At 49.0% G+C, this 25,802-nt stretch overlaps 1 protein-coding gene across 1 annotated transcript in view; it reads left to right on the top strand.

The window, feature by feature from the left end:
• SLC37A1 (solute carrier family 37 member 1) overlaps positions 1–25,802 on the top strand; it is a 65,389-nt gene that overhangs the window by 4,020 nt on the left and 35,567 nt on the right. Inside the window, exons 3-9 of the mRNA XM_053564386.1 lie at positions 6,604–6,685; positions 13,014–13,146; positions 13,755–13,833; positions 15,843–15,978; positions 17,864–17,940; positions 18,307–18,473; positions 23,334–23,371. Of these exons, the coding sequence (XP_053420361.1) occupies positions 6,604–6,685; positions 13,014–13,146; positions 13,755–13,833; positions 15,843–15,978; positions 17,864–17,940; positions 18,307–18,473; positions 23,334–23,371 (712 nt within the window). The remainder of the gene's footprint in view (positions 1–6,603; positions 6,686–13,013; positions 13,147–13,754; positions 13,834–15,842; positions 15,979–17,863; positions 17,941–18,306; positions 18,474–23,333; positions 23,372–25,802) is intronic.

The raw sequence follows: 25,802 nt of genomic DNA, 5'->3' as shown, positions 1-25,802 counted from the left end.
TTATAAAACACACAAAAGTTGGATCAGTGGCCTCCTCGTGACTGTCAAATTGCTTATTGGTGGTGGAAGCTGTGACCTGGACCACTGCCCAGCCTTTGGTATCAACTGATACAGTTTGGACTTTGGTGTGGTCTTCTCCAATAGTTTCAGAAAAATGACTACTGGCAATCAGCAGGATTATATTAATAAAAAGTTGTGGGGAAATAAGTATGTAACTCTGAGCCCAAATGTGGCCTAGCTGGGGCAGAACTTTCAAAGAGAAATTGAAGCAAAATTAGAGGCAACCAGACAGCACTTTGTGTTCAGACAGCACTCTCCTTGCTCACACTGAGGACCTGCCCAGGTGGACCTGAATAGAGTGGGGGGCACAGCCTGCACCTGGGCTCTGGCCTCTAACCCACCATGCTGGCCTTTGCTGGGAAAGGAAAGTTTGTTTTTCTGTTAGGTTCAGTATTTGAGAGCCTGTAAATTAAACTGAGGAAAGATAAATTAGCAAAAGGAAGGACAAATTTAATGACTGTGTACCAAGGGCATAGGAAAATGTGGAATCTTGAACAGGGGAAGGGGAGTGAGGGAAGGGCACTTAAGGGAAAACAAAGGGCTTCTTTGGAAAGATAAAAGGGCCAGTAAAAGAATGGGTGAGAGACTCACTGGTAAGAGTTATTCTCCCAGGGAGAGAATTTATGACAGTTGAGTCTTTTGGTAGGCTCTGCTATTAGGCACTTAAGAGAGTTCAGGAACTCTTGCTCAAAATGGTGTTTTGTTTTGTTTTTTTTAAATCTGATGTTTTTTATTTTATTTTATTTTTTTATTAAATCATAGCTGTGTACATTAATGCGATCATGGACACCATACACTGGTTTTATAGACGGTTTGACACATTTTCATCACACTGGTTAACAAATGGTGTTGATGCCACAGTGGCTGTTCTGGGCCTGCTTGCCTACTCCCACCAGCCCAGCCTGGTGTGGCCTCCATCCCCTTGGCAGTTTCTCAGCCCCTGCGGGTGGTGGAGTTTCCCTGGCTTCTCAGTTGCCTTGAGAACATCTGCACTGGGTTCCCTTCTTGACTCCACTGGGCGTGTATCCCCAAGTGCCTTAGTGAGTTTTTAGGGTCTTTGTTTTATAACTTTATTTTGATATAATTTCAAACTCACAGAACTTACTAACATTTGTAAGAGTGTTACAGTGAACTCCCATGGACCTGCTGTCTGTCAGCTTGTTAAGATGCGGCCTGACTGGCCCTGACCGTGTGTGTAGATGTTTATACACACACACACAGAGCGTTCTGACCCATTTAAGAGTAATTTGAGATTAGCCTGAAATAAATAAATAAGAGTCAGTTGCTGACACCATGCCCTTTTATTTTTAAATACTTCTGTATGTCTTTCCTGTGAATAGACATTCTCTTCTATAACCACAGCATAAAGATCAAAATCAGGAGATCTGACATTGGTAAGAGACTGTCATTAATCCAGAGCCCATACTAAAAACCATATCAACTGTCCAATAATGCTTTTATGGCATTTTCTCTGTCCAGAATTCAGTCTGGGTTCACGCATTGCATTTAGATATCCTGTGGGTTTAGTCTTTTGGGATCTAAAACTGTTCCTCGTCCTTTTTTTATTTTTCATGGCCTTGAAGGGTGCGAGCCATTTATTATATAGAATATCTTCATTTGGGGCATGTCTGTTATTACGATTAGATTCAGATTATACATTTTTGACGAAATCCCACAGAAAAGAGACAGCTTTCTCATTGTAAAGAAGGAGCTATGAATATGGGAACTCAAATTCATTGTGTGGGGTTGGATTGGAGTTAAAGTTCTCAGGATGAACTGAGAGGGTGGCTAGAGACACACCTGCTGAGTAGTAGAGGCAGGTAGATGGGGGGCAGCACCACCCCACAGAGAGCAAGCCTAACTCCCTGACCTTGGTCCTTGGAGACAGGGCTGACACCAGGACTGGGGCAGAGAAAGTAGAGGATGGGCCTGAAATGTCTTGTGCCAGAAAACAAGAAAGTGCTTAAAAGCGAAGGGCGTCTTACCCTGTCCAAATCCAGGACAGTTTGGGATTTAAAATAAACAATACTAATAATGTATTATAGCTCATTGAACACCAGAACCATCTAGTGAGCCTGTGCCAATGTAGCTAAACAACTGGACAACAGGAGGCCTCATGCTTGCAGCCGAGGCCAGCTGCTAGGATGTGGGTGGTGATGGAGTGAGGAGCCATCACCAGGAGCCGTGAGGAGTGCTTAGTGGGGCATCAGTGGGCACATACCATCGGGGGAGGGTCTGAGGAGCAGGGTCTCCACCATATCTCAAAGTACGTCCCCACATGCTCCTTAATCATTACTTAGAAAAGTTATTTCCCCGAGGGACAGTGTGGCAGATGGCACCTTAACCGGTGACCAGCGTTAATGTCACCAACATCATGTGCCTCCTGACAGGATGCTCAGAAAAAGATATGGCCTCACATCTCTGGTTCCAAAGTTGAGGGTATCTCTGGACTAATTTCAGCACCCAGTCATGGGGCCCAGTAATTCCCCAGAGCATCTGTTTATTCCTTATTTGCGTATGACTGAGACCTGAGGCCCCAACAAGGAGACAGATACTCTGCAAGAAACTCCTGCCCTAGAGGAAGTTGCTGCTCATCTGAGAATGAGCAGCAACTGGTGTTCGAGAATATTTCTAGGGGGATTTGGAGGGACGCCTGTCCTGTGTTGGCACTGTTGAGACTTGCTTTATTGCTGGAAAGTTGTGGCCAGCCCAGGCACTGTTCTGCTTGTGTGGGTGGATGCAAAGAGTGCCACAGTCAGAGCTGCAAAAATAAGGGGGATACTGATGAATTTAACTTTTATAATTTACTTTTAATTTCTTTTTTATAAAAATAACACAAAACAAAAATAAAAATATTACTTTCCTAGAGCTACTGTAACAAAGTACCACAGACCAATATATTTAAACAACAGAAATTGATTTTCTCACAGTCCTGAGGTTCAGAAGTTCAAAGTCAAGGTGTTGACAGGGCCACCGCCCTCTGATGACCTCGGGAAGATCCTTCCTTACCTCATCCAGCTCCGGCAGTTGGCTGAGGTCCCTGGCTTGCAGCGGCCTCCTACCAGGCTCTGGCTTCAGTGTCATGTGGCCTTCCTCCCTGCCCTTCTCTGTGTTTTCACATGGCCTTTGTATGGGACACCATCCTTGGAATTAGGGTCCATCCAATATAGTATGGCCTCACCTTTACTAATTTTGTCTACAAGACCCCTATTTCCAAATAAGGTCACATTCTGAGGTTTGGGGTAGACATGGATTTTTAGGGGACCCTGTTCAACCCAGCAGGGGATGGATAAACAGAAACAAATATCATCTAAAGCCTTGCTTCATAAAGAACACGGAAAATGAAGATGGAATTACAAAATAGGGAAAGGGCTTCGGGAGGATTACCTGGAACCTTGACCCCCTAAGCCAGGAAAAAAACAGAATGTCCACTTGCCCTGGAAGCCAGGCAGTTTGGGACCTGCGGTGTAACTATGCCTGGTCGGAGCTGAGGGAAAACCCAACCTCCAGCTGTGGGCTCCTTCCTCTGCCTAAGACCTGTGCAAAGAAGATGAGGAAAATGAGGAAGGACAAATTTGGAAATAGAGGAAGGAGAGTTGGCCTGATAGCAGCTAAATAAAGCTAGGGTTTCCTCCCCAGGCTCTGGGAAAATAACAGCGTGCTGTTCAAATGGACCCTTTGCCCTCATTCTATAGGGGGCTTTTCTCAGAGCCCCGCTAACTTGCAGGCGATTACTCTGCCCAAAGGGGCAAGTCCATTTAGGTCTCATACTTGCACACAAAACTGAACGACATTCCGAAGGTGTATGCTCCACCCCTGCATGGTGCTTGGTGTTTATGGGGTCTCCCTGGGTGTGCTGCAGCTCAGCCTCACCAGTGAGAGGCTCATGGGCGCCACTTTTGCCTGCTGCACACCGCCTGGGACCCATCTGCACAGGAGGGCAGGGCCTGAGGTAGGCAGGATCTCCCATGTGGCCTTGCCAGGCCAGGGCAAAGCATGTTAGGGCCCTGTCTAGACTGAGAGGGGAAAGCAAGGGCTGCTCTTCTCAAAATCCTTCTTAGCTAGGTGACTGTGAAATTCATTCTCCCAGGGATACACTCCCTGTGAAAATGTGAGGCCTCTGCAGAATCCTCAAGGCTGCAGGATGCTCCACATTCCTCTCTCAGGCAGATTCGGGAAGCACTGGAGGACTTTGTTCTACTTGCAGAGACTAGGAAAAGTCCCCCATGTGGGAGCAGAGCAGGGTCACCGTAGGCTACAGTAGCTCTACTCCTTTATACCGGAGGGGATATAAGTGACCAGCATGTCCAGCTGTGGCCTGGAGATTTGGGTATTGGGGCTGATAAAGCTCTGGTGGCCTGGGGTCTTCCTGCACTGGCAACCTAAGGCACACAGGAGTGGCTGAGCCATAACAGAGAGCTTCAGCCAGAGAAGGGAGAGGTGATTTTCAGAAACACAAGGACAAAGGTCTGGGCTTTTCTAGCAGTGTGCCACACAGCCCTTGTTCTTTGGCTTTGGGATGAATTATATACTCACTTTTTAGAGTTTCACTTTCTTCCTGTCTGGTCATTGGCATGGGCTTGGAGAGGAAGAATCCAGAAAAGCTTCCGGATGAAGAAGAGACCATGGGGCATTTGTCTGTTCATGTGGCAAGGACTCAGTGAGTTGGAGGTTTCCCCCTAAGGCACAGGCATTCCAGAGGTCGTGGGAATGAGTCTGCCGTACTACCAACCCCTTTTCCCACCTGAAATATGGTCTTTCTTAAGTAATAGGAAAATATTTATTTGACCCTTACTTTTGCTGGTGGCCAGAGAGGCAGGCACCTGTAGGATTTTAGGGTTCTAGGATTCTGTGTGTTACTCACAGAAAGCTTCCTTGGAGGAGTAAATCTCAGCATTAAAATGCATTATCCTTGTGGGCCCTCCCAGCGGCTCCTCTGTCCAGTTAAGCTTTTGATTCAAGTAACTTCAGTAACTTCAAGTAACTTTTGATTCAAGCATCAGACGTTTTGATGTCCAATCCAGGCCAGAAACAGTGCAGGTTCTTTAGGACCAGGGCACAGAAGAGCTGCCTTCCTGGTTAGTCTCTCTTCTAAATCTCTCTTCAAATACTTGTTCCTTCGACCTTCTTTTGTTGCCCTAAGAAATATTTTTCTATGCTGTGGACCAGAGTTCTAGACTGGAATTAACTTTACCTTCTTACTCGAGTGGCGGCTTTTCCTCAGCCCCCTGCTTGTCTCATACTTAGCCGGGAGCTGCTTTGCCCACAGCCACGCAGAGCCCAGGGCCGTGTGCCAGGGCTTTCTATGTCATCGGCCCTATTCAGCACTGGCCAGCGTCACTGACTTTTTCTCATTGAGGTCAGTGAAATATTTATATGTCTGCCTTGATTGTGTTCTTCTGAAAAGTTGCATAGAAACTAAAAATCCAAAAATAAATATGATCTTAAACACCCAGGATAGCAGGCTACACAAAAAGCTTGCAGTTAATTTTGTTGTAAACTAAATAAACATCCCTTTTTGTCTGCTTTGTAAACACTTATACCTCTTGAGTCCCAAGTTTCTCTTTGTCTACAGTTTGCTAAGATGACTGTGATAATGTGATATAATACAAATTTAGTCTTTGCCCTGGTTTCTGGCACACAGCTCCAAAAACCTTACACTTTCTGAAGTGGTGTCTGTTTGTATGCTAATGAGATAGGTAGTGGTTGTAGCTCCAGACACTCAGGGTGGGCACTGGAAATTAATTTTTGGCCTCACCCTCCACTTCTGGAGAGAGGAAAGGAGCCCCCAAATGTTGAGGTGATCACCAGTGGTCTGCGATGTAACCAGCTGTGCCCACATAATGCAGCCTTCATGAAAACCCAAAGCGGCAGGGTGGGCAAGAGCTCCAACTTTGCTGGACACGTGGAGGTTCCTGGAAGTGGCCCTGGGAGGGTATGGACGCTCCACCCCCCATACCACACATCTCTTTGTCTATATCCTTGTAACATCCTTTGTGTTAAACCAGTAAACATAGTGTATGCCTGCGTTCTGTAAGCTGTCCTAGCAAATTAAACCTGAGGAGGGCACTGGGGGGATCCTGATTTATAGCCCAGACACAGCCTGAGGCTTGCCATTGGCATCTGAAGTGGGGGCACAGCCTTGTGGTGCGGCGTTCCCTCAGCCCGTGAGACCTGACACTCCATCCAGGCAGACAGTGTCAGGATAAATTGAATTAGAGGACATTCGATTGCTATCTGCTGGAGAACTGCTTGTTGTGTGTGTGTGGGAGGGAGACCCACACTTGGTGTCAAAAGTTTTGTATGTTGTGAGTGAGGGTAGTTTGATTTCTCTTATCTCTTACGATGTTAAAAGAGTTTCAGTTTGGACAAAGCAGAAGTAGCAACATTTTTTAATGTTCTAATATTATAGTGATAATATAAGATTGGTAATTAATATAGGACTGAATGAATAGTGTACAATCTAAAAACTTTAAGAACACAGTGATAATGTATTAACGTAGCCTCTGCTATTTTATATTCTACCTCTGTTTTGTGTTTCAGGTACAGAGCCTTCATTTTCATTTTGACATTTCTCCTGTATGCAAGTTTTCACTTATCTCGGAAACCTATCAGCATAGTTAAGGTAAGAAGTTATAAAAAGCACTCAATTTTATGTCCTGCCTATAGGAATGATTTGCTTTAAGAACCTTTGGGGAAGAAGGTAGGGACAGTGGCAAGAAAAGTGGGAAAAAAGATTGTTTAGAAACAAGTTATTTTGTAGCTTTGTTTTTTTAGTTTCTCTTTTTTGAAATTACAGCTTTTTAATAATGTCAGAGTAGTATACTTTCCCCAGTTCCAGAATTCTAAGGCTTACTTAAATATTTTATCTTGTATGAATCTTTCTTCCAGTTGTATCCAATCTTAAATCATTCCTCAGATCATTTGAGCTCTTCATGGCTTTGACCCTAAGCCTCACTGTGGATGAGGAGATGGTTCTTCATTATTCTTAGAAGGCTGAGTTTCTGTCTGAGTGATGGGTGGGCAGGAAGTGGGTTAACGTGTGTTTTTTACTAGACATTGAGAAAAGAAGATTAAAGTAGACATTCCCACATAATAACCAATTATAACTTGGGGGAAAAAAGCAGGATAATTTTCTTACCCTCTTTGGAATTGCATCATCTCGCCTGTAGACTGTTAGCAGGCTTGAATGGCATTTGGCTCTTTATCATAGAATGAACAAGGAAATTGTCCATTGCCAAGGATAACTCATTTACAGCTTGGTTGGCCCTCACTTGCTTTCCAGTAGTTGGCAGGGACACAGATGCAGGGCTGCAGCACTTGATCTCTGTAGCCAGGCTTCTTCCTCTCCTAGTGGTGGCTGAGCGCTGGACAGCTGTCATGGGGAAGAAACATAGATGTTTTCGCTTCTGTGACTAGTTCCAGGTTTCCTGTCCCCCACAAACTTCCAGTGGGTGTTAAACATTCATTTACACAGAATAATCTAAAATTCTTCCATCATGACCCCTGGTATGAGCAGGAAGTTTTCATGCACTTCAAGTTGCTGACTCTGAAAATGTTTGCAGACCTTTAAAAATGTGGTTTGCAAAAAAGAGATAAAAATAGGACAACAGGTGGCAGGCCTTAATAAGCACTCAGTCACTCAACAAGGCTCTAAGTCAGGACCAATGACCAGCCACTGTAAATTTGGTTATTACTGTCCCTGTTATCCTGATTAGAGGAATACGCAAACGGCTCAAGGAAATGGCAGATTATTCAAATAGAAGAGACTTAGTGAGCACCTTGGGATTGAAAGACCTAGTGTGCTCAGGAGAGCCTGCCCAGGGGTTCAAGACTGACCTGGCACAATTGGGTCCAGGTGGAGGTCTCCCTCAAGTATGAGATGGAGGGACGGGCATCACCATGAAGCTGCCACCTGATGGAGTAAGAGGCTGTCGGAACATGTGAGGTGTAAGGTGGGCTGGCCCTGGGGCGTCCCTGCAGCATGACCCAGCCCCTGGAGTCATCTGACAACCACAAGGGTCTCCATTAGCCAGCGAGGATGTGAGCATTTTTCCAGATCACCCTCCCAGCTTCCTTGGTGGCCCTCATCCCCCACCCCTTGTGTGGAAGTGTCCATGCCACTAGGGTGTAGGTCTCACTGAAGAGGAGGCCTCAGAGTCAGCTCTGATTTCAGTGTCCTCAGTAACAGTAACTGCCATTCCCTGAGCCCTGAGCTGTGACAAAGTGCTTGCGTTTGTGATTTGACGTGATCCTGACAGCACCCCGGGCTGGTACTCGGTACATCGGCTCTTTACCTCTTTACCTCGCAGTGTCTCAGGCATTTACTCACTCGAGCACAGTCACAGCACCCACACCCAAGAGTCCCTTAACACATGGGTTTGCTGATTTAGTTCCCTAGATGTGCCCGGGTATGATTGGCCTTACGGTGAATCCTGCAGTTTTCTTTGCCTTTTAAGGTAGATTAGAACATCACAGAACATATGATAAACTTTATAACGCCTGACAAAGCTTTCACGTGCTTTAGCTCATGTTATAAATAATGCAAATGAGACTGGGATTGCATTCTAATGCAAGTAGAATCATTTTATGTTTCTATTAACCTAAGGAATAGTTTGATAATTACCTATAGCTTGTATTTCCTGGGATGTTATAAGTAAAGCAAAAGCAAAATACATTTGCTCTTTGGAAATCAATCACCAGGCCTGTGAATTATAAAGTGATTCCCGTTCTACAGTGTTGTTCAGAGAACAGCATGCAGAGGCAGAGCAGATGTCTGTCACTCTGGAACTGTTTCAGTTTACCTTTAATCAATACTGGCTAATTTTATATTACTCTCATTAACAAAATGTGTATTTTTAAAAGATTATGGTAAAGCCAGGCCTGGGAGGATGGTTGTGTTTTAAGTGCAACCCTTTTCCATTCTGCCTGCTGCCCAAACTACAGCAGCATCTCTCCAGGGGGTCTGTGTCCTCCTAGGGGAGACCTTTGGGGGACTTTACTGCTCTGAGCCAGAGAAGAAAACCTGAAAGCAGTGGCTTCTCAGAAAGAGCTTAATCTGCCAGGGGTCTGTGGAACCGGGAGGGATGGCAGCACTGACTGACCTGAGTATGAGTATCCTGACCCTCTCTGGACACACAGTCCTGGGGCAGACAGCAAACAAGGTCTGAAAATCTGGAACTATGTACTATGAGCAGGAAACTTATTATTTGTAACGTTCCAGTGCTCCCAGCCTTAATATTTAAATAGAATGCAGCTTCAATGAAGATCTCACCAGGTTTTCTTTTTTATTAAATAATCTTAAAGTTTACATGAAAGACTATCCTGAAATTATCAAGGAAAGTGTAAAAAAGGTAGTATTTTGTGATATAAAAGGAAAAAAAAATATGAAAAGATTAATGTATGTTTAAATATCAGAATCAAATTACAATATTGCATGAGAATAGACAAAAAGATCAGAGGTTCAGTAGAATAGAACAGAAAATATAGAATATTTGACAGAGATAATTGAAAAAATATACCTTATTTAATAAATGGTGTTGGTATAACTGGTTATCTAGAAGAAATAAAGGTTCAATGCCTATATTATTAAAAAATGGATGGATTAAAGATTTAAGTGTAAAAAAATAGAAAGTAAAAACCCAAGAATCAATCATGTTCATCGGAGAAGTGTAAAGTTAGGAAATACAGAGAGACAGTGGACAAAGTGGACAGATCGGCTGTTCACAGACAAGATGTCCAGGTTTCCAAGAGGTGTGTGAGCTGTGTTCAAGTTGACTAGTCCCCATACCCGCAACGGCAAATTAAGGTAGAGCATGTCCTTCGACTGGCGGCCCTGGGGGAAAGGCTTTGCAGGCGTCCGTGATGGGAGGCCGCATGTCAGTGGCTTCTAGAAGGGACTCTGTAACCCCTGGTGAGATAGAGCGCAGATGACCTCCCACCCTACTTCTGGGGATTTCATCAGTGAGGTACCATGCCTGGGATATCTGCGTGAGCACCTTGACTGTAGCATTATAGTGACCCAAAAAGGAAAAAGGAGAAAAATACTGGCTATCACATGAACCTAATCAGCAGCTGAAAGTTTGAACAAATTATGACCAGTCAGTGTTCTGGAATGTGCAGCCACCTAAGGGAATGATTTCAAGCCAAACCAGTTGACGCAGAAAGATCTCTAGGAGGTATTTTGTGTAAAAAGTTAAGATGTTCATAAGTATATGTGGAATGATTCCATTTTTGAAAACAGCGACCAGGAAGTTCCTGTATCCTTCTGCTCACCTGTGTGAGTGGAGTCCATGCTGGCACATGCTCAGGTGTGTGTGGTCCACTTTTATGTGGCTCCTGTGATTATTCCGGCAAACTGGCCACATTCAGGTGCCGTCATAAATGGGCATAGCTTGTCTGGTCTTCCCACTTTTGTTACCAAAATTTAATTTCTCTCCCAGGACTTCTTTTGGATAATGGTTTGGAGAATCATTTAGTCTTTGTAAGAGGAACATGCAGGGCTAGTTAGAGGACGTGAACCCACACAAACTAAAGCGCTGAAAACTAACCTGTTATCTGAATGCCTCAGAGCCCTTTCTGCTAGCGTAGCATGAGGTCCCTCACTGCTTTGGCTGCAGCCTTCCGTGGGGCACGTGGGGGATGGCGGGGCTGAGTGAGACTCGGCTCAGCAGAGGCACCCAGGGAGCGCAATGGGTGAGCTCCTTACCCTCATGGCTACCAGTCCTTGAACCCTTTCAAGGCACTCGTTGTGTCAGTGGGTACCTACAGCAATCCTGTGACTCAGGCATCTTAGTGCCGACTTCATGACTGACGGCCGGGGAGTAGGAGTGATGGTGCCAAGGTCGCAAGCCACACAGCCGCACCAAGATCCCAGCTCGGGCCTGTCTGTAGCAATTGCCTGTGTCCCTAAACAGGGCACTGGGTCCCACTCATGCAACAAAATGGGAAAACCTTTTCTGCTTCTTTTTGGGAAAAAAATTATTTTTATAATGTTTTCCATGGATGATTCTTCCTCAGAAATATTAAACAATGAGAGAGGTTGTAAAACTCTGTGTAGAATTCCCTTTTTCCTTGCTCCTATGTGAAGCTACTGCTGGAAACCTCAGTTTAGCCCCACCAACAGCTCCCTCTTGGCCAGGGGTCCTTTCCCATCTTGCCTGTGGCTTTCTTTGGTGAAGGATGGGTGGGAACACCGAAGCCTGCTGGGTGTGGCCAGGCTGGCTTCCCCGGGTGGCAGCAAGGGGGTGGGCAGAAATGCCCAGGCTGCCACAAGTGCCAAGAAGGAGAGAAGTGTGTAATCAGGTGGTAGCTGGCTGGGAAAGCCTGCAGATGCCAACTGTACAGAGAGGTCAGGCTGCAGGCACCCTTCCCAGGCTCCCCAGTCTCATGGTCACCCCAGAACATGAATGTAGGTTGCAGGAGCCGGGGCTCTGAGCAGCCAGGGGCACATGACAGCACTCACTTCCCAAACTGCCAAGAGACCATCACAGAGCCTCCCAGGAGGACAACTTTGCTGAGGAGCCAGCGGGGATGGGGAGGAAGCAGATAATGACTTTGCGTTGTAAAGCAGAACCCTTGGCTGGGTTTTAAGAACAGTGTTTAATTATAGCAGAACAGCCAGTGATGACAATGAAGTTGTGTGACTGCAGAGCAGCTGTGTCCTGTGTGCCATGCCAGGACTCAGGGACATGTACCCAAATGCATCCAGCTGTGAGCCAGGTTGCCATTCCGGGCTCACCAGGGCCCTACCAAGGACAGCCTTTTGGAGGTGGCCAGTCTCTTGGCCACTTCCTCCTGAAGAAGGGACAGGACTTATAACCTTGGTCCTCCTGGTGAATGGGGTGGCTCCTTGACCATTGTGCTGTGCGCTGACCCTGGAGCCAGCTTCCCACATGCTGTCCAGGCCTCTGGCTGTCCTCAGAGTCCAGCTCACTAAGGATGCCCTCTGGTCCCAAGGACACCACCTAAACTGAGGTTTCCAGCAGTAGCTTCAGATAGGAGCAAGGAAAAGGGAATTCTGCATAGATTTTCACAACCTCTCTCATCCTTTAATATTTCTGAGGAAGAACCATCCATGGAAAACATTATAAAAATGACTGAGGGACACTCCTGAGCACAAGAACCCCTACTTTGCACCCTGGTTCACACCTGAAGGGTCAGCTCATCTGCGTGTTACTAAACCTTTGTTAAAGAAACCTCAGAGCGGGAGAGGAATGGGAGCAGGTGTTATGAGCAAGCTCCCTGTCCCTCAGTTCCCCTGCAGCAGGATGGGCCCCGCCATCATGTGGCACTTTTCTGGAAGCCCCCCTCTTCCTAAGGAAGAGCGCACTCTGCTCCCCTCGCTGCCACATCCCGACAGAGGGCTTGCCTCTCTGCCTGGTGTCTGTTTCTTGAGGGTTGCCCTGTCCCAAGCACTGTGGAGAAAGCCTGGTCCTCAGCATTACAGGTCCCAGTGACTGTTCTGTAAGTGAAAAGCAGCCCTGTCACAGGTGGGGAGACTGAGGCAAGGACCATGAGTAAATCTCTTGCACAGTCATCCAGCTCCTGGCCCCAGGATTTTCCTTCCACGCCTCTCAGATGAATTCCTCCAACCCTGGCCTTGCTATAGCTGGTTCTGTAAACTTGGTGAGCTGGTGATCTCCTGCCCCATGTACTGATACTTAAATTCAGGAATAATTTGCACTTAGTACACAAGTCCTAAATGCCCAGGGTGACAAATCTGTATGTGCACCATCAGCCAGGTGAAGGTGTAGACAATTCCAGCTCCCAGAAGACCCCTATGCCCTGTTGTTACCCCATAGATGATGGGGTAACATGTCAGCATGGATTTGTTGGCCCATTCTTGAACTTATTGTGAATGGAGTCACGCAATTTGTACCCTCTAGGGGGAGGAGGGCAGCGCTCTCTACCTCCCCAGTAGAGCCTCATTGCTTCTGTTCCGCATGTCCTAGGGTGAGCTCCACAAGTACTGCGCTGCTTGGGATGAGGCCGAAGTCAGATTCCACAGCCAGAGCCACAAAGCCGGGTACATTCTCCCTGGCCAGCTCCCAGACAACGAGACCGACTGTGGCTGGGCTCCGTTCGGTGAGTTTGTTGTCATCAGGCCGTCTGTGCTCGTCTGGGCACTGAAGCGGCCACCCTTTCGGTGTTCTTCCAGCCTTGCTAATTCTAGCAGCCGTTCCACTGGCCGCAGATGTACCTACATTTCCATGACAAGGCTCTCCTATCAGGCAATGACCATGCCTGTTGGCAGGGCTGGTGCCACATGAAATAGGTTCTCTTATGGGGGAATCTGCAGAAGTTGATTCGCATTCTTTATTTCAGATCTGGAAGTTGGGTGGGAGGAAGAGAGCTTGCAGGGACTATGTGCGGGGCTGGCCAGGCAGGCACGCTGCAACAAAGCCAGCATACATGTAAAACAAGTTTATCAGCACATGCCCACCCCCGTGAACAATGGGACCTTATCTAATCGGAACGATGTGCATATTTAGTGATTATTTGAAAATATGATGACTTTGTTGTCCTCTGCGAGAAGCTGAACAGAAGATGTGCTGCCTGTACTGTGTTCACAGCCACCTCTTTTAGCTTCCTGAGTGCACCCCAGTTTAGAGAACAGATGTTTTCAGTTCACAGCCCTGCTGCAGAGACAAGCTCAACAGTACTGAACTTTGTTGATTTTCCACTCCCTGTAGATAAGAGCAACTATCAACAGCTGCTTGGCGCCCTGGATTACTCCTTCCTGTGTGCGTATGCCATTGGGATGTACCTGAGGTAGGTCTGCTTGAGTGTCCAGATCCTTCCTGGTCCTAAGTCCATTCAGTGCTGAGCACACAGGAATGCAAGACCAGGGCCTGCTTGCGGGCTGCTTGCCCCTGGGGATCTTCCCATGCTGCTCTGTGTCCACACGTAGGACTTGGAAGCGGAGGAGTTAGACATCCCGGGTATTCTGGGCTGGTCACAGGCTGGCCACAGCACCCCTGGCCCTGGGGTCCTGGGCCGTGGTCATTTAGGAATAGGGGACGAGAGACTGTATGTGGAGGTCAGAGCCCCCTCTGTCCGCAGTTGCAACAGCCCCCATCTGTTTACACGTCCCAGTAACTAGCTGGTGGTCAGAACAATTGAAACAGTATGTGCTGGACTTTGCTACCTGATACCGCCTTGGCCCCAAGCAGAGCTCTGAGAGCAGCAGCACGGCACTGAGTGGCAGGAGGGGCCAGAACTCCAGGCCCAGGCTGCTTGGATTTGAATCTCTGACCTACCACCTGTCTGGCCTTGGATAAGCTACTGTACCTCTTTTGGCCTCAGTGTCCCCTTTCCAAGATGGGAGAAACCATAGTTCTCGTGACACAGGATTGTGGTGAGGATTAACTGAGTCCATGTGTGCAGAGGCTCAGAACTGCCTGGCACGTGGTACACACCCAGCCACTCTTGACCCCACTCTTGAATTGAAGTAGGTAGGTGCCAAATGTTACATGGGTGATAGAAGTTGGGGTTAGTGAATTAAAAATGGTATCATGTCAGTCCAGCAGGGATTTTTTTTTTTTTTTGTAGAGACAGAGTCTCATTGTACCGCCCTCGGGTAGAGTGCTGTGGCGTCACACGGCTCACAGCAACCTCTAACTCTTGGGCTTACGCGATTCTCTTGCCTCAGCCTCCCGAGCAGCTGGGACTACAGGCGTCTGCCACAACACCCAGCTATTTTTTGGTTGCAGTTTGGCCGGGGCCGGGTTTGAGCCCACCACCCTCGGCATATGGGGCCGGCGCCCTGCTCACTGAGCCACAGCGCCGCCCCAGCAGGGATTTTTTTTAAAGAGCATCATAGAGATGCTCAGTTGTTTTGTTACTATAATGGAATACCTGAGATTGGATAATTTATAAAGAAAAAAGCTTTATTTAGCTCAAGACCAAGATCAGGTGGTTACATCTGGCAGGGGCCTCATGCTGCATTGTAACGTGGCAGAGGGCATCACGCACAGGACTGTGTGGGCCAGTGTGCACAGGGGCACGCAGAAGAGATAGAACATAGGGGTGACTTGGCTTCGTAACGACCCCTGCTCACGGTGACTAATCAGTCTGGAGAGAGTGAGCACAGCCCCATGAGGCAGCCCTGCACATCTCTAGAAGGCAAGACTTCAAAGAGGTCCCAACTCATCCGAGGGACTCCACCCAGTGCTTCAGGCCTTCTCTTAAAAACAAAGTTTCCAGTTTTAAAACTAAACCAGGGAAAGTAATTGTGGCAGGAGATGGTGGCCGGCAGAGGGTGGTTATCATTTCCCCAGGTGTTGCCATCTAGTTGGGCATTTTAAACACAGATGACTTAATCATAGCACATGGGGTGGTGAATTGCCCAAGCCTGTAAAGTGCTCCCTTTTGTAAGTGATTGCCCAAGCTTGTAAGACATCCCTCTGTAGTCTGTCAGTTGAAATGTGAATACTACATACATTTACATTAAAGCAGGATTAACTAGCAGGAAAAGTTCTTGTTTTCAGTAATTGACAACTGTCACATGTAATTCATAGTGTTTAATCTTGTTTCTAGTTACTTTTATTAAAAATAAAAAGTCTTGTAAATGTTACCAATTGCTGGTTTATGGTGAGTAGACACTCTGCAGGGAAATAGTAGTGTCGAACCTGCCTGGAAATTATCAGAACTTAGAGTTCTCAAAGCTCAGAGAACAGAATGAAAGCATCTGGAAAGACACGCCAGGCCATTTCCGTTCTGGGTGTTCGCTCACCACGCCATCCTTCTTGTCCCCCTCCCCCGATCCCCTCTCCCCACAGTGGCATCCTAGGGGAGCGCCTGCCCACCCGGTACTACCTCACATTCGGCATGCTTGCCAGCGGAGCCTTCACTGCCCTGTTCGGGGTAGGATATTTCTATGACATCCATAGTTTGGGATTCTACGTGGTGACTCAGGTAAGGGTTTGGATCCATGGCTCACCCTGGTGGGGTTTTTGTGGTAGGTAGGATGGGGTATTTATGATGAGGAACCCCGCCTCTGCCAAGGTGGTGGTAGGAGCAACACTGTCATGTCTGAGGTCAGGGGCAGCTGAGGCATGAAGTTCTTCCTTTTTATTCTGCTCTGGAGGTTTCTGCCAGGAAGTTTCTCTCCGTTTCAGGAGTTGCCTATTGAAGAATCACATCTGTCAGTGCCCAGGTGAAGCATGAGGCTCTCACTCTGACTTCATTTGGATGAGTTTGAAACACTGTCTGACAACAGATCTGATCCCTCAGGAGTTAGGAGCTATCGTCCCCCAGCTCGAGTTAGTTGCCCCCAAAGCTGTGGCAGCTGTGGTTCCCACCAGGGAGTGCCCCAAACTGTCCTGAGATGGGGCTGGTTGGGATTCCAAAGAAAGAAGCACTAATTATTAGGAGAGCGCCCAGACAGAGGGGTTGACAGGAAGCAGGACAGAGAGGTCCAGCAGGGCTGTCTGCAGCGAGGCGGGGTGTACAGGAAGGCCCAGGGCTCTGTCAGTGTTCTGGGCAACAGCATAAATACCCTTACTGGTGCCTGGGAATGTGCAAGGGAAGCTTGGGTTCAAGCCTGCAGAGAAAACATACAGTTGGCTGGGTCTCAAAGTGGTCGGGACAGACAGAAATGTGGGGGGCCCTGCAGAGGGAAGTGGGTGTGGCAAGGGTGCAGGGGAGCTACTTTGGAGTCCTTGGCAGTCCGTGGGGAGGAATGGAGAGAAGTTGAAGGTGCTGGAAGGCAGGAAGGTCTGAGAGAGCCCTGCTTTGCCCTTCAAGCTGGCCCAGCCCGCTGGCATCCCTCAGCTTTTACCCTTCCTATGGACAAATACTGACAGCCGCGGAAAGCAACCAGACGTGATGATGCTCAGCTCCAGTTTGTGCAGCTTCTGGGGTTCTCCAGATAGCCTGGACTGGGGAGATACAAAATCATCAGAGCAAATTGTATTCAGTTTTGCGTTTTAAGATTTTCCTATATCACTTAAAAAAGTTAGCTGATTCAATTATAAAAGTAACATAGAAAATGCGAAGGAAGACAGAAATAATTTCCCAGAGTTCTGGCATATTCCCAAAGCGATGGCCAAGTGTGGTCCGACCAGAGGCAGCAGCAGGTGACTGCCCAGTTCAGTGAGAGCTGTGGGCGCATGTTCGAGAGTAAGGGCTGAGCTGGCCCTCGTTTCATACATCTTGTAGGAGTTGTCCCTGATTCTCAGGACACTAAAGCAGACTCAGTCACCTGTACACCCTCTGAGTCCCTCTTGAAACTTAAGACATTCTTAAAAAGTACAGGAGCCCTCTGCCCAGGGTTAGGTGAAGATTGTAGTCATTTCAGACGATGATTACCAGCTGTGCCTTCTCCATGCCACTGTGAGAGAGAACCGCCATTCACAGGACAGTTCTGCAAACACGTCCGTGAAAGGAGACTTTCTCTCTGTGAAGTCTTTAGACTCAGAAGAGACCGGAAAGGCCTGTGCCCAGCCGCTGCCAGGCACCATCCCCCAGAGTGGGCTGCCTGGGCTCTTTTCTTGCCCTTCTCTACTTATTCTGAAATCTCCACAACAGGCATGTGTAAATTTTATTTTGAAAGTATATATACACCTGCATACATAGTTGGAAACTGTAAATATAGTTCAAATTATGCATAAATGTACAGCTTAGATTCCATCTTTGGCAGCTGAGGCTCACATGAGCAAAGCTGTGCCCCTTCTGAGAGAGTCCCAGCCCTGCTCCCAAGGTGGAAATGACAGAGAACAGCCCTGTGGGCCTGGCCTGTATTGTGCGCTCTGGAGTGTGTTTCCGCTCTTGGCGAATTTCTTTCCGGCCTCTCTTATAGGTCATCAATGGACTGGTGCAGACCACGGGCTGGCCCAGTGTCGTCACCTGTCTCGGCAACTGGTTTGGAAAAGGAAGGTGAGAGAGGGGCCCTGCCTCCAACAGCATTTGTTTTCTAAAAAGATTCTGATGAAAATGAGACCACTTTACTTTTAGTTTTTCTTTAGACTCATTATAGCAAAAACACTTCAACTAGGCTCCTCTTTAAATTAAGATGATGGAAACTTCTAGGGCTTAAAGTTGTGACATTTGGCTGGCCTGTGTCCTGTGAGGCAGCATTTCCCAGCCCTTTGTGTTATGGGCAGAGTTGGGTCTGTGTGGCTCAGCTGTACCCATGACAGCTGCACCCGTCTCTCCTGACCTCCAGGCTCCACTGTGCCCTGCAGTAACCCACTCGGTGAGGCTTCTCAGCACCACTTTGCTGTATGTCTTGTTGTGTTGCAGACGAGGTTTGATTATGGGGGTCTGGAATTCCCATACCTCCGTGGGCAACATTTTGGGGTCGTTGATTGCTGGCTACTGGGTGTCCACGTGCTGGGGCCTGTCCTTCATCGTGCCGGGGGCCATTGTGGCAGCGATGGGGATCGTGTGCTTTCTCTTCCTCATTGAACGTGAGTATATGAGGCTTGGAGATGACCCTCTGCAGGAAGCCTTGGTTGCTGGGGAGAGCTGTGAGTGCATGTTCGAGAGCAGGGGAGGAGGGCTGCTCTGTCCCACCTCACCGGGGAGGTGTCCTTGTTCCTGGACCTGCGCCCCTAGGCAGCCCACTCTCTCCTGGTCCTACCAGATTTTCAGTTCTTTCCTGATTTCTGGAGTGATCAGGATCCAGATTCCTTCTCTCCCATCATCCTGCCCCACCCTTACCCAAAGCATTCGGCATTCTGTTGGGGAATCTCATTCTGTGTGCTCCTTGGGGCACACATGCAGGACACAGGCCCAGCCTGTTGGCTGCACCTGCTGGCTTATTTGCTTCCTGCAAAGATCTATCTTGAACGATGTCATAAAACCATGGCATGACTTAAGACTTGATTAACATCTAATTAGGTAAAGAGTGTCTACCAGAAAAGCATTTCAGATTCAATACCAAACCTTTGATTTAATTGAATTTGACATTAGTGTGTAAAGTTGAGGTGTTCTGAGCAGTTACATGATGGCAGAGCAGCCAGTGCTGCCCAGACATTTTGTGCCAGGGTGCTGACCCACAAGCTGTTCTGGAAATGGTGTTCCAGGAAGACTGGGCTAGAAGCAAAACACAGTGGTATCAGGTAACTCCCTGCCTCCGGCTACCAGGAAGGGGTGCTCAGTAATTAGCCCTCCCTCTGTACCAGGCGGTAACGAGACTCAGCTCCGTGTTCAGAGCTGCAGCCTCATTATCCGGGAGGGGAAGGAGTGCTTGTTCTATTTAATTCCTCACCTTTTCCTTTTTGATAAAGCTAACCTTTTAATTTTTAAAAGAACTGCATCCAGCCAGCTGTGAGGTCGGAGGCTGTCGGACCAGTCTTCTGTGTTGGCACAAGCAGAAATAAACATTCAGATGAGGAATTCACAGGCACTCCCTGGTGCTCAGCCCCCTGTCGCTGTGTTCTCCAGAAGCCAGGTTACCACTCAGCAGCATCTCAGAGTGGCTTGAGCAAGGGGATTCTCGGACAGGTGGGGGGCTCCTTTGCCAACGTGCCACATGTGGCTTTCAGCCCTAGCTGGTGTGTCACTGGAATTCTGGGAAGGTGTCACCTGCCACCTGTCTCCAGGTATCTTACACAATAGCTACCTGGAGAACTAGGTGCTTCCTCTTCCTGGTGCTCAGGTGCCCCTGGGTGTGTCCTGCCTGAGGTCTAGAGTCCACAGTGACTCATTTTCCTCCTCAACTGGTGAAGGGTTGGCTGTGGGGAAGAGGAAATGAGGTGAGAACAGGGCTTGGGCTCAGGATAGCCTGCTCCCTGCAGCATCCCAGCCCTGTTGCCATTCAGCTCAGGATAGGGCATTGTCCCCACGCAGTGCAGGGTTTTCAAGAACAACAAAGCTCTGGCATTTCATGATAAAATCAGAGCCTCCTTCCTCCAACCACCACTCTAGTGGCTTCTGAGGGAAATGGGGAGTGGGGGTAATGTTCAGAAATATGCCCCCCTCCTGTTCGTAGGGCACCCTGCAGTTGTGGCCTCAGGCACTGTCTCCCTCCTCCAGATCCACTCTGGGACGGGAGTGCAGTCTCAGCTTCTCGGGGCCCCCAGGCCTGGAAGCCAGCAGAGCATGCCTGGAAGTCTAGGAGGTATCACTAGACTGACACAGGACCCGGGCGGGGGAGCCCACGCAGCGTCCCACCGGCTTCCCGTGTGCCCCCAGCTCTGACCAAAGGCACACGTGCTCAGGGCTGTCCTCCTTTGCCCCCATCCCTGCAGTCCTGGCAGTTCCTACCTGTAGTAGAGTATTAGCCTTTAGTCATTGCTAATAAATGTATTTAAGATTGTTCCTGTTCTCATGGGATGGGACAGATTTCTCCCCACTCCTCTTTTTGTCCCCAGCCCACACTTGACCTCTTTCCTCATGTTCTGGGAGTCAAGGTCCCCAGTTTGCACCATCCTCACTCAGCCACTCACGGTCCTCACTCCCCCATTTGCTCTCCTCAGGCATGTGCTGGACAGCTGGTCATTTCCACCCCCTGCAGAGCCCAGCGTCCATGTTGGGCCCCCCTGACCGCTCCACCCTCACCCCTGAGCTCCCACTAAGCCTGTCTGCAGGGCCCAGCTTGGCACCTCTCTCTGCCTCATGTTCTCCTGCTGGGTGTCAGCCACACTCTGAAGGCCGAAGTCACCCTTTGGTGTTACAGTCTGCAGGTGCCCTTGCTACCTGCTGTGAGTTGAGACATTTTTCACATTCTTGGGGGAACCAGTGAACACCTGCCCTATGCCACTGCCTCTGCACTGTTACACTGAGATGTTTCCTGGGGTGGCCAGGCAGTGAATGGCTTCTCCCAGGGACCCCCACCCTTGGAGGGCCACGTGCTGTGCTAGGCCTGGAGGGCTGGTCCCAGTTACGGGGCTGAGGAGACCTGCCCAAGGCCTGACCGTGGTTAGGATGTGGTAGTCTGGGGTGTGGCTGGTGCTGGCTCCCCTACTCGGATGATCTCGGACTTTGGCCCTTGACACCTTGGGTCCTTGAATGTGTCTTGAGGGTTCAATTAAAAATTATTCAAATTTATACAATTATCTTAACAAAATATGTTTATAAATGCTGTCTTCTCTTACAGAGATAATATCATTTGAAAGATATTTTTCTACAATAGGAATTTAATGTCTTAAATCCTTGTTTCTCAAATCTGGGTCCCTGGAACCCTAACGGTTGAGAGGTTTTTTGCAAACTGTAAGAACTCTTTCTTTCAAAAGCACCCGAACATTACTCAGTTTGAGAAATACTGCCTATCAGTGTCACTCTGTCCTACAAGCCTTTCCCTTCTGTCCCTGCCAATTAAATGGATGGGTAGGCTGGGTGCAGTGGCTCATGCCTGTAATCCCCGCACTCTGGAAGGCCAAGGCAGGTGGATTGCCTGAGCTCATGGGTTCGAGACCAGTCTGAGCCAGAGCGAGATGCTGTCTCTAAAAACAGCCAGGCATTATGGCAGGTGCCTATAGTCCCAGCTACTTCGGAGGCTGAGGCAAGAGAATCACTTGAGCCCAAGAGTTGGAGGTTGCTGTGAACTATGATGCCCGGCACTCTACTAGGGTTGACGAAATGAGACTCTGTCTCAAAAATAAATAAATAAATAAGTATCCGACCACAGGGAGTGTCTCTTCCCAGCCACAGCCACCGGGCTGCATCTCAGCCCAGTCTGGACACTCTTGTCCTCCACCCCCGCCCACCCTCCCTTGCCTGCATGCCAAGCATCCATGGGAGACGACATGGACATGCCCTGCATTCCAGCGCCCTCTCTTTCCTGCCTAGGACTCCAGGGCACTGGCAAGGCCCCCAGGAGCCCGAAGGAAGTTGGCCAGGCTTACAACCTCCCGTCTCTTGGGAGGTCGGATTCTGGAAAGGCTTGTATCCCATGTTGGCTCCCACCTCTCTGCAGGGAGGCCCCATCCCACACTGCTCAGATCCACCCCACGGTGAGGGGAGCCCAGAACCTTCAGGGAGACCCTGCCACAGGTCCTCTGCTCTGGGGCCATGGGATTGAGGGGCTTCTCCATCCACCTTCCTGACTTTGATAAGGACTCCCTATTCCTTGTCTGTGTATTTTGCCTCTGAAACTTCCCTTTTGAGCAGCCCCTCAACTGGAGAGCCAGCCGGCCTCCCTGCAAGAGCCTCCCCTCACTCTGGGCCTCTGGCCGGCCAAGGTCTTGCTCACTCCTTCTGTCCCCAAGAAGAGCTTGGTCTGCAGATCCAGACTCCTGCCACTCCCTCAGGCCTGAGCTGGACTCTTATAAATGAGGCCTCCTGGGTCCACCTGGGGCAGGTGCTATGATCCAGATGTCCTTTGTCCCCTGGTCTGCTCTGGCCACAGAGCACACTGATGGATTGGAGGGCTGTGTACTGTCTTCTGTAGCAGGACAGAACACCCACGAGCGCCTCCTGCCACCATGTTAGCGTATATTCCCTCCTGGTGTCTGAGTCTTGTAACAACTAGCTGCGCTGAGCAGCTCTCTGCAGTTGGGGAGAAGGCATCAGTCAGGTGCACTGCTTTATTTTTGCTCCCCCCTTGTCCCTCGTCACTGACCCTTGGCAAGTTCAGCCGAGGGTTGTCACCCATGCTGAGCAGGGAAGAACTGTGAGACAGGACGCTCAAAATACAGAATTTCAAGGCAGTAAATGATTTTAGCAAAGGCTGTAAAAAGACGAGGATTCTGGGTGCTGAGGGGATGGGGCAAAGCAAGTCCGGAGGACCAGTGGCCACCCCAGCTCTGCACCTTGCTGCCTGGGTGCTGTCGCACCTTGGCGGTCTCGCACTGGCTCCACTTGTTTCTTTCTACATTTCCTCCCTCCTTTGATTTGCGTAAAAACCTTTTATTTTTTATCAAGATAGATGCTTTGTCTCTACTCATTTTCATTTCTAATGAATTCCGTAGCATACAAATGTTGCTTAACCTTACTGCTCTGATACACTTTCCTGTTTGACACATGTAGATATGACCTGCTGTGACCTCCTTCTTCTGTGGGGTGGCCCAGCTCACCTGTCATGCTGATGGCTTTTTCTTAAATGTATGCCTATTTAGTAAAAATATAAGGTGTTTTTCTTGAAGTAAATTGTGTGTTTATTTAGGTGAACAGCACGGTGTTACAGGGCAGGTAGTGAAAAGATGGCTTCTCCAGTGACGCAAACTAACATATCCGCATGTGGTTACCTCTGTTCACTTGCGTGGCAAGAGCAGCTGCTGTGCCCATCTGCCGGCTCCCAGTGCAGCGCTGTCTCTGTACACGGTGCTGTTGGTCTGCAGGCCTCGGGCACATGTTCCACACAGCCCTCCTGTTCTCTCTTTCAGATCCCAAGGACGTCAGGTGCTCCTCTACCCTGTCTACGGTAAGGACTTCTTCCCCAGCCCTTGTCTTCTAGAATGGGGTGCTGACTGCTGGGTGTTCTGGTCCCTTCGCTAGCTCGATTTTACCTGTGCAGTGTCAGTGGAAAAAAAGTAAGGACAAGAGTCCCACCCTCAAATTGTTGGCAGTTCTAGGGCCCCAGGGTGACTGGATAAAAGGTGCAGGTGAGCTAGTTGCTGTCACCTTAGATGGCAGCCATCTAGGACAGGTGCCCAGCACCTGTCCCTTCTCTCCTGTTCCATCTGCTCATGCTCAGCTGGCAAAGGCCCCCACGGTCAGGATTGTGCAGAGCTCCCGCCCTGCACGCCTCCACCCATGGCCAGTCCTCCACTCAGCCCCAGTCCCCTCCCCTCTCTCAGCCCAAGGTCTGACAGTCACCTCCACTCTTCCGCTGTCCCCAGCAACATACCAGGCACATGCAGGGGCATTAACCACTGTCTTGGAAGAAAGTCTGTCTGCCCTTACACTCTCCCCACTGCAGCACCCTCCTCTCGTTGGGCCTCCTCCATCCCCTGAAACAGCCTGTCTAGGTCCCCAGCAATGTCATGTGGCCACATGACGTGGTCAGCTCCCCAGCCTCGCCCCATTCAACCTGCCATCTGCACTGACGCCGGGTTCCCTCCCTCCAGGAGATACTCCCTCCCTTGGCTAGCATGCTGCCGTGGGGCCCCAGGCCTGGGGCTTTTAGCATTTCAGTCGGCTTGGCTTTCTGCCCCCAGCCCCAGGGTCACAGGTGCGTGATCACTTCACCTTCCCATGGCATGTCTGCTTGTCTCAAACTTAACACAACCAGAGGAGCCCCTTTGATTTCACCCCTAAATCCACTGGTCCCCTGGTATTCCCCATTTTAGACAAGGAGCCACTGGCAACCATGGACAGGCCAGACCTGCAGGGGTCGCCTCAGCTCCTCTGGCACCCCATGCCTGGCCAGGTTCCTTCTGCGTGTATATTGGGGGGGGGGGGGTATGGAATGGAGACCCTCTCACCTCCCCGACTGTGGTCCCAGATACCACCTTCATCTCTCTGAGCCACCATCAGCAGCCTCCTGGGACAATCTACTTTTGCCCTTCTCAAACCTCCTCTTCACACATCACATACAAAGACCTTCTTGACACAGAAGTCAGACTGTGGCCCCACCTTGTTTAACCTTCATGTCACCCAGCAGCTCCCATTTCATTCTGTATAAAGTCCCCTTGACCTGCTTACTGTTTGCCCCACTGAAGTGCAAAGGCCAGCGAGGCGACTCCTGTCTGGGTCGGCGCTGAACCAGAGGGAGCGGAGAGCTCTCCTGGCTGTTGCGGATGCCGTGCTTTCAGCTGACATTCATTTGGAAAGAGGATTCTGGTGCTTTATCAAAAACAAAATAAGGAAACTAATTTAATTTTGAAAACCACTGCCTTCAGGAAGGAAGGTCAAACACCATGTGATTTTTTTCACTACTATCGTTGATATTTAAAATGTGTCTAAAGCTATGTTCCTGCCACAACATGCATTTCGGTCTGTAAGCATGCACAAGCTGGTGGTGCCTTCCTGGTGCTGTGTGCCACTGCCCGGACTGCCCAGCCTCGAGGCAAAGGAACTCTGAAACTGACCTTCTGCCCTGGAGAAGGGCCCTCCCCCAGGGGTGGCCAGGCCTGAGGGCAGGAAGCAGGCATACAGGGGCTTCAGGAAGTGGGTGGATCTTCTCCACATGCAGCCCATGGCCCGTCTAGGAGCCCATCTAGGCCTCCTTCCTGCTGTGAGGGTGTGTCCTTCTGATTTGTGTTTTACCTCTAGATTACTTGAGTTTAAGATATTTATTTTGAGGGTGGCGCCTGTGGCTCAGTTGGTAAGGTGCCGGCCCCATATACCGAGGGTGGTGGGTTCAAACCCAGCCCCGGCCAAACTGCAACCAAAAAAATAGCCGGGCGTTATGGCGGGCACCTGTAGTCCCAGCTACTCAGGAGGCTGAGGCAGGAGAATCGCCTAAGCCCAGGAGTTGGAGGTTGCTGTGAGCTGTGTGAGGCCACGGCACTCTACCGAGGGCCATAAAGTGAGACTCTGTCTCTACAAAAAAAAAAAAAGATATTTATTTTGGGCCTAACCTAGGACCTATATTGGGTCTAAAATCCTGTATTAGGGATTTTGCCAAATGTAATGCCTTTATCTCCATATTATTTGGGGTTAGGTTCAGTAGCAGCTAATAGGAAAGCCTGTAAGCTGTGGCTAAAATGAGATAGAATTGTATTTACCTATTCAAGAAATGCACATAGCTGGCCCAGGGTGGTGTGCTGTGTCCCAGTATCAGAGACCAGGCTCCTCCTGTCTTTATGTTGCCCCCTGTGCATAGCTTTCATTTCCAAGGTGACACAGCCCAAGCAATTGCAACAGTGCCTGGTACACAGTAGATTCTTAATAATTATTTGTTGAATGCA

The sequence above is a fragment of the Nycticebus coucang genome, chromosome 16 (assembly GCF_027406575.1).
Source record: "Nycticebus coucang isolate mNycCou1 chromosome 16, mNycCou1.pri, whole genome shotgun sequence".
Lineage (NCBI taxonomy): Eukaryota > Metazoa > Chordata > Mammalia > Primates > Lorisidae > Nycticebus > Nycticebus coucang.
This window is presented reverse-complemented; position numbering and strand designations above follow the sequence as displayed.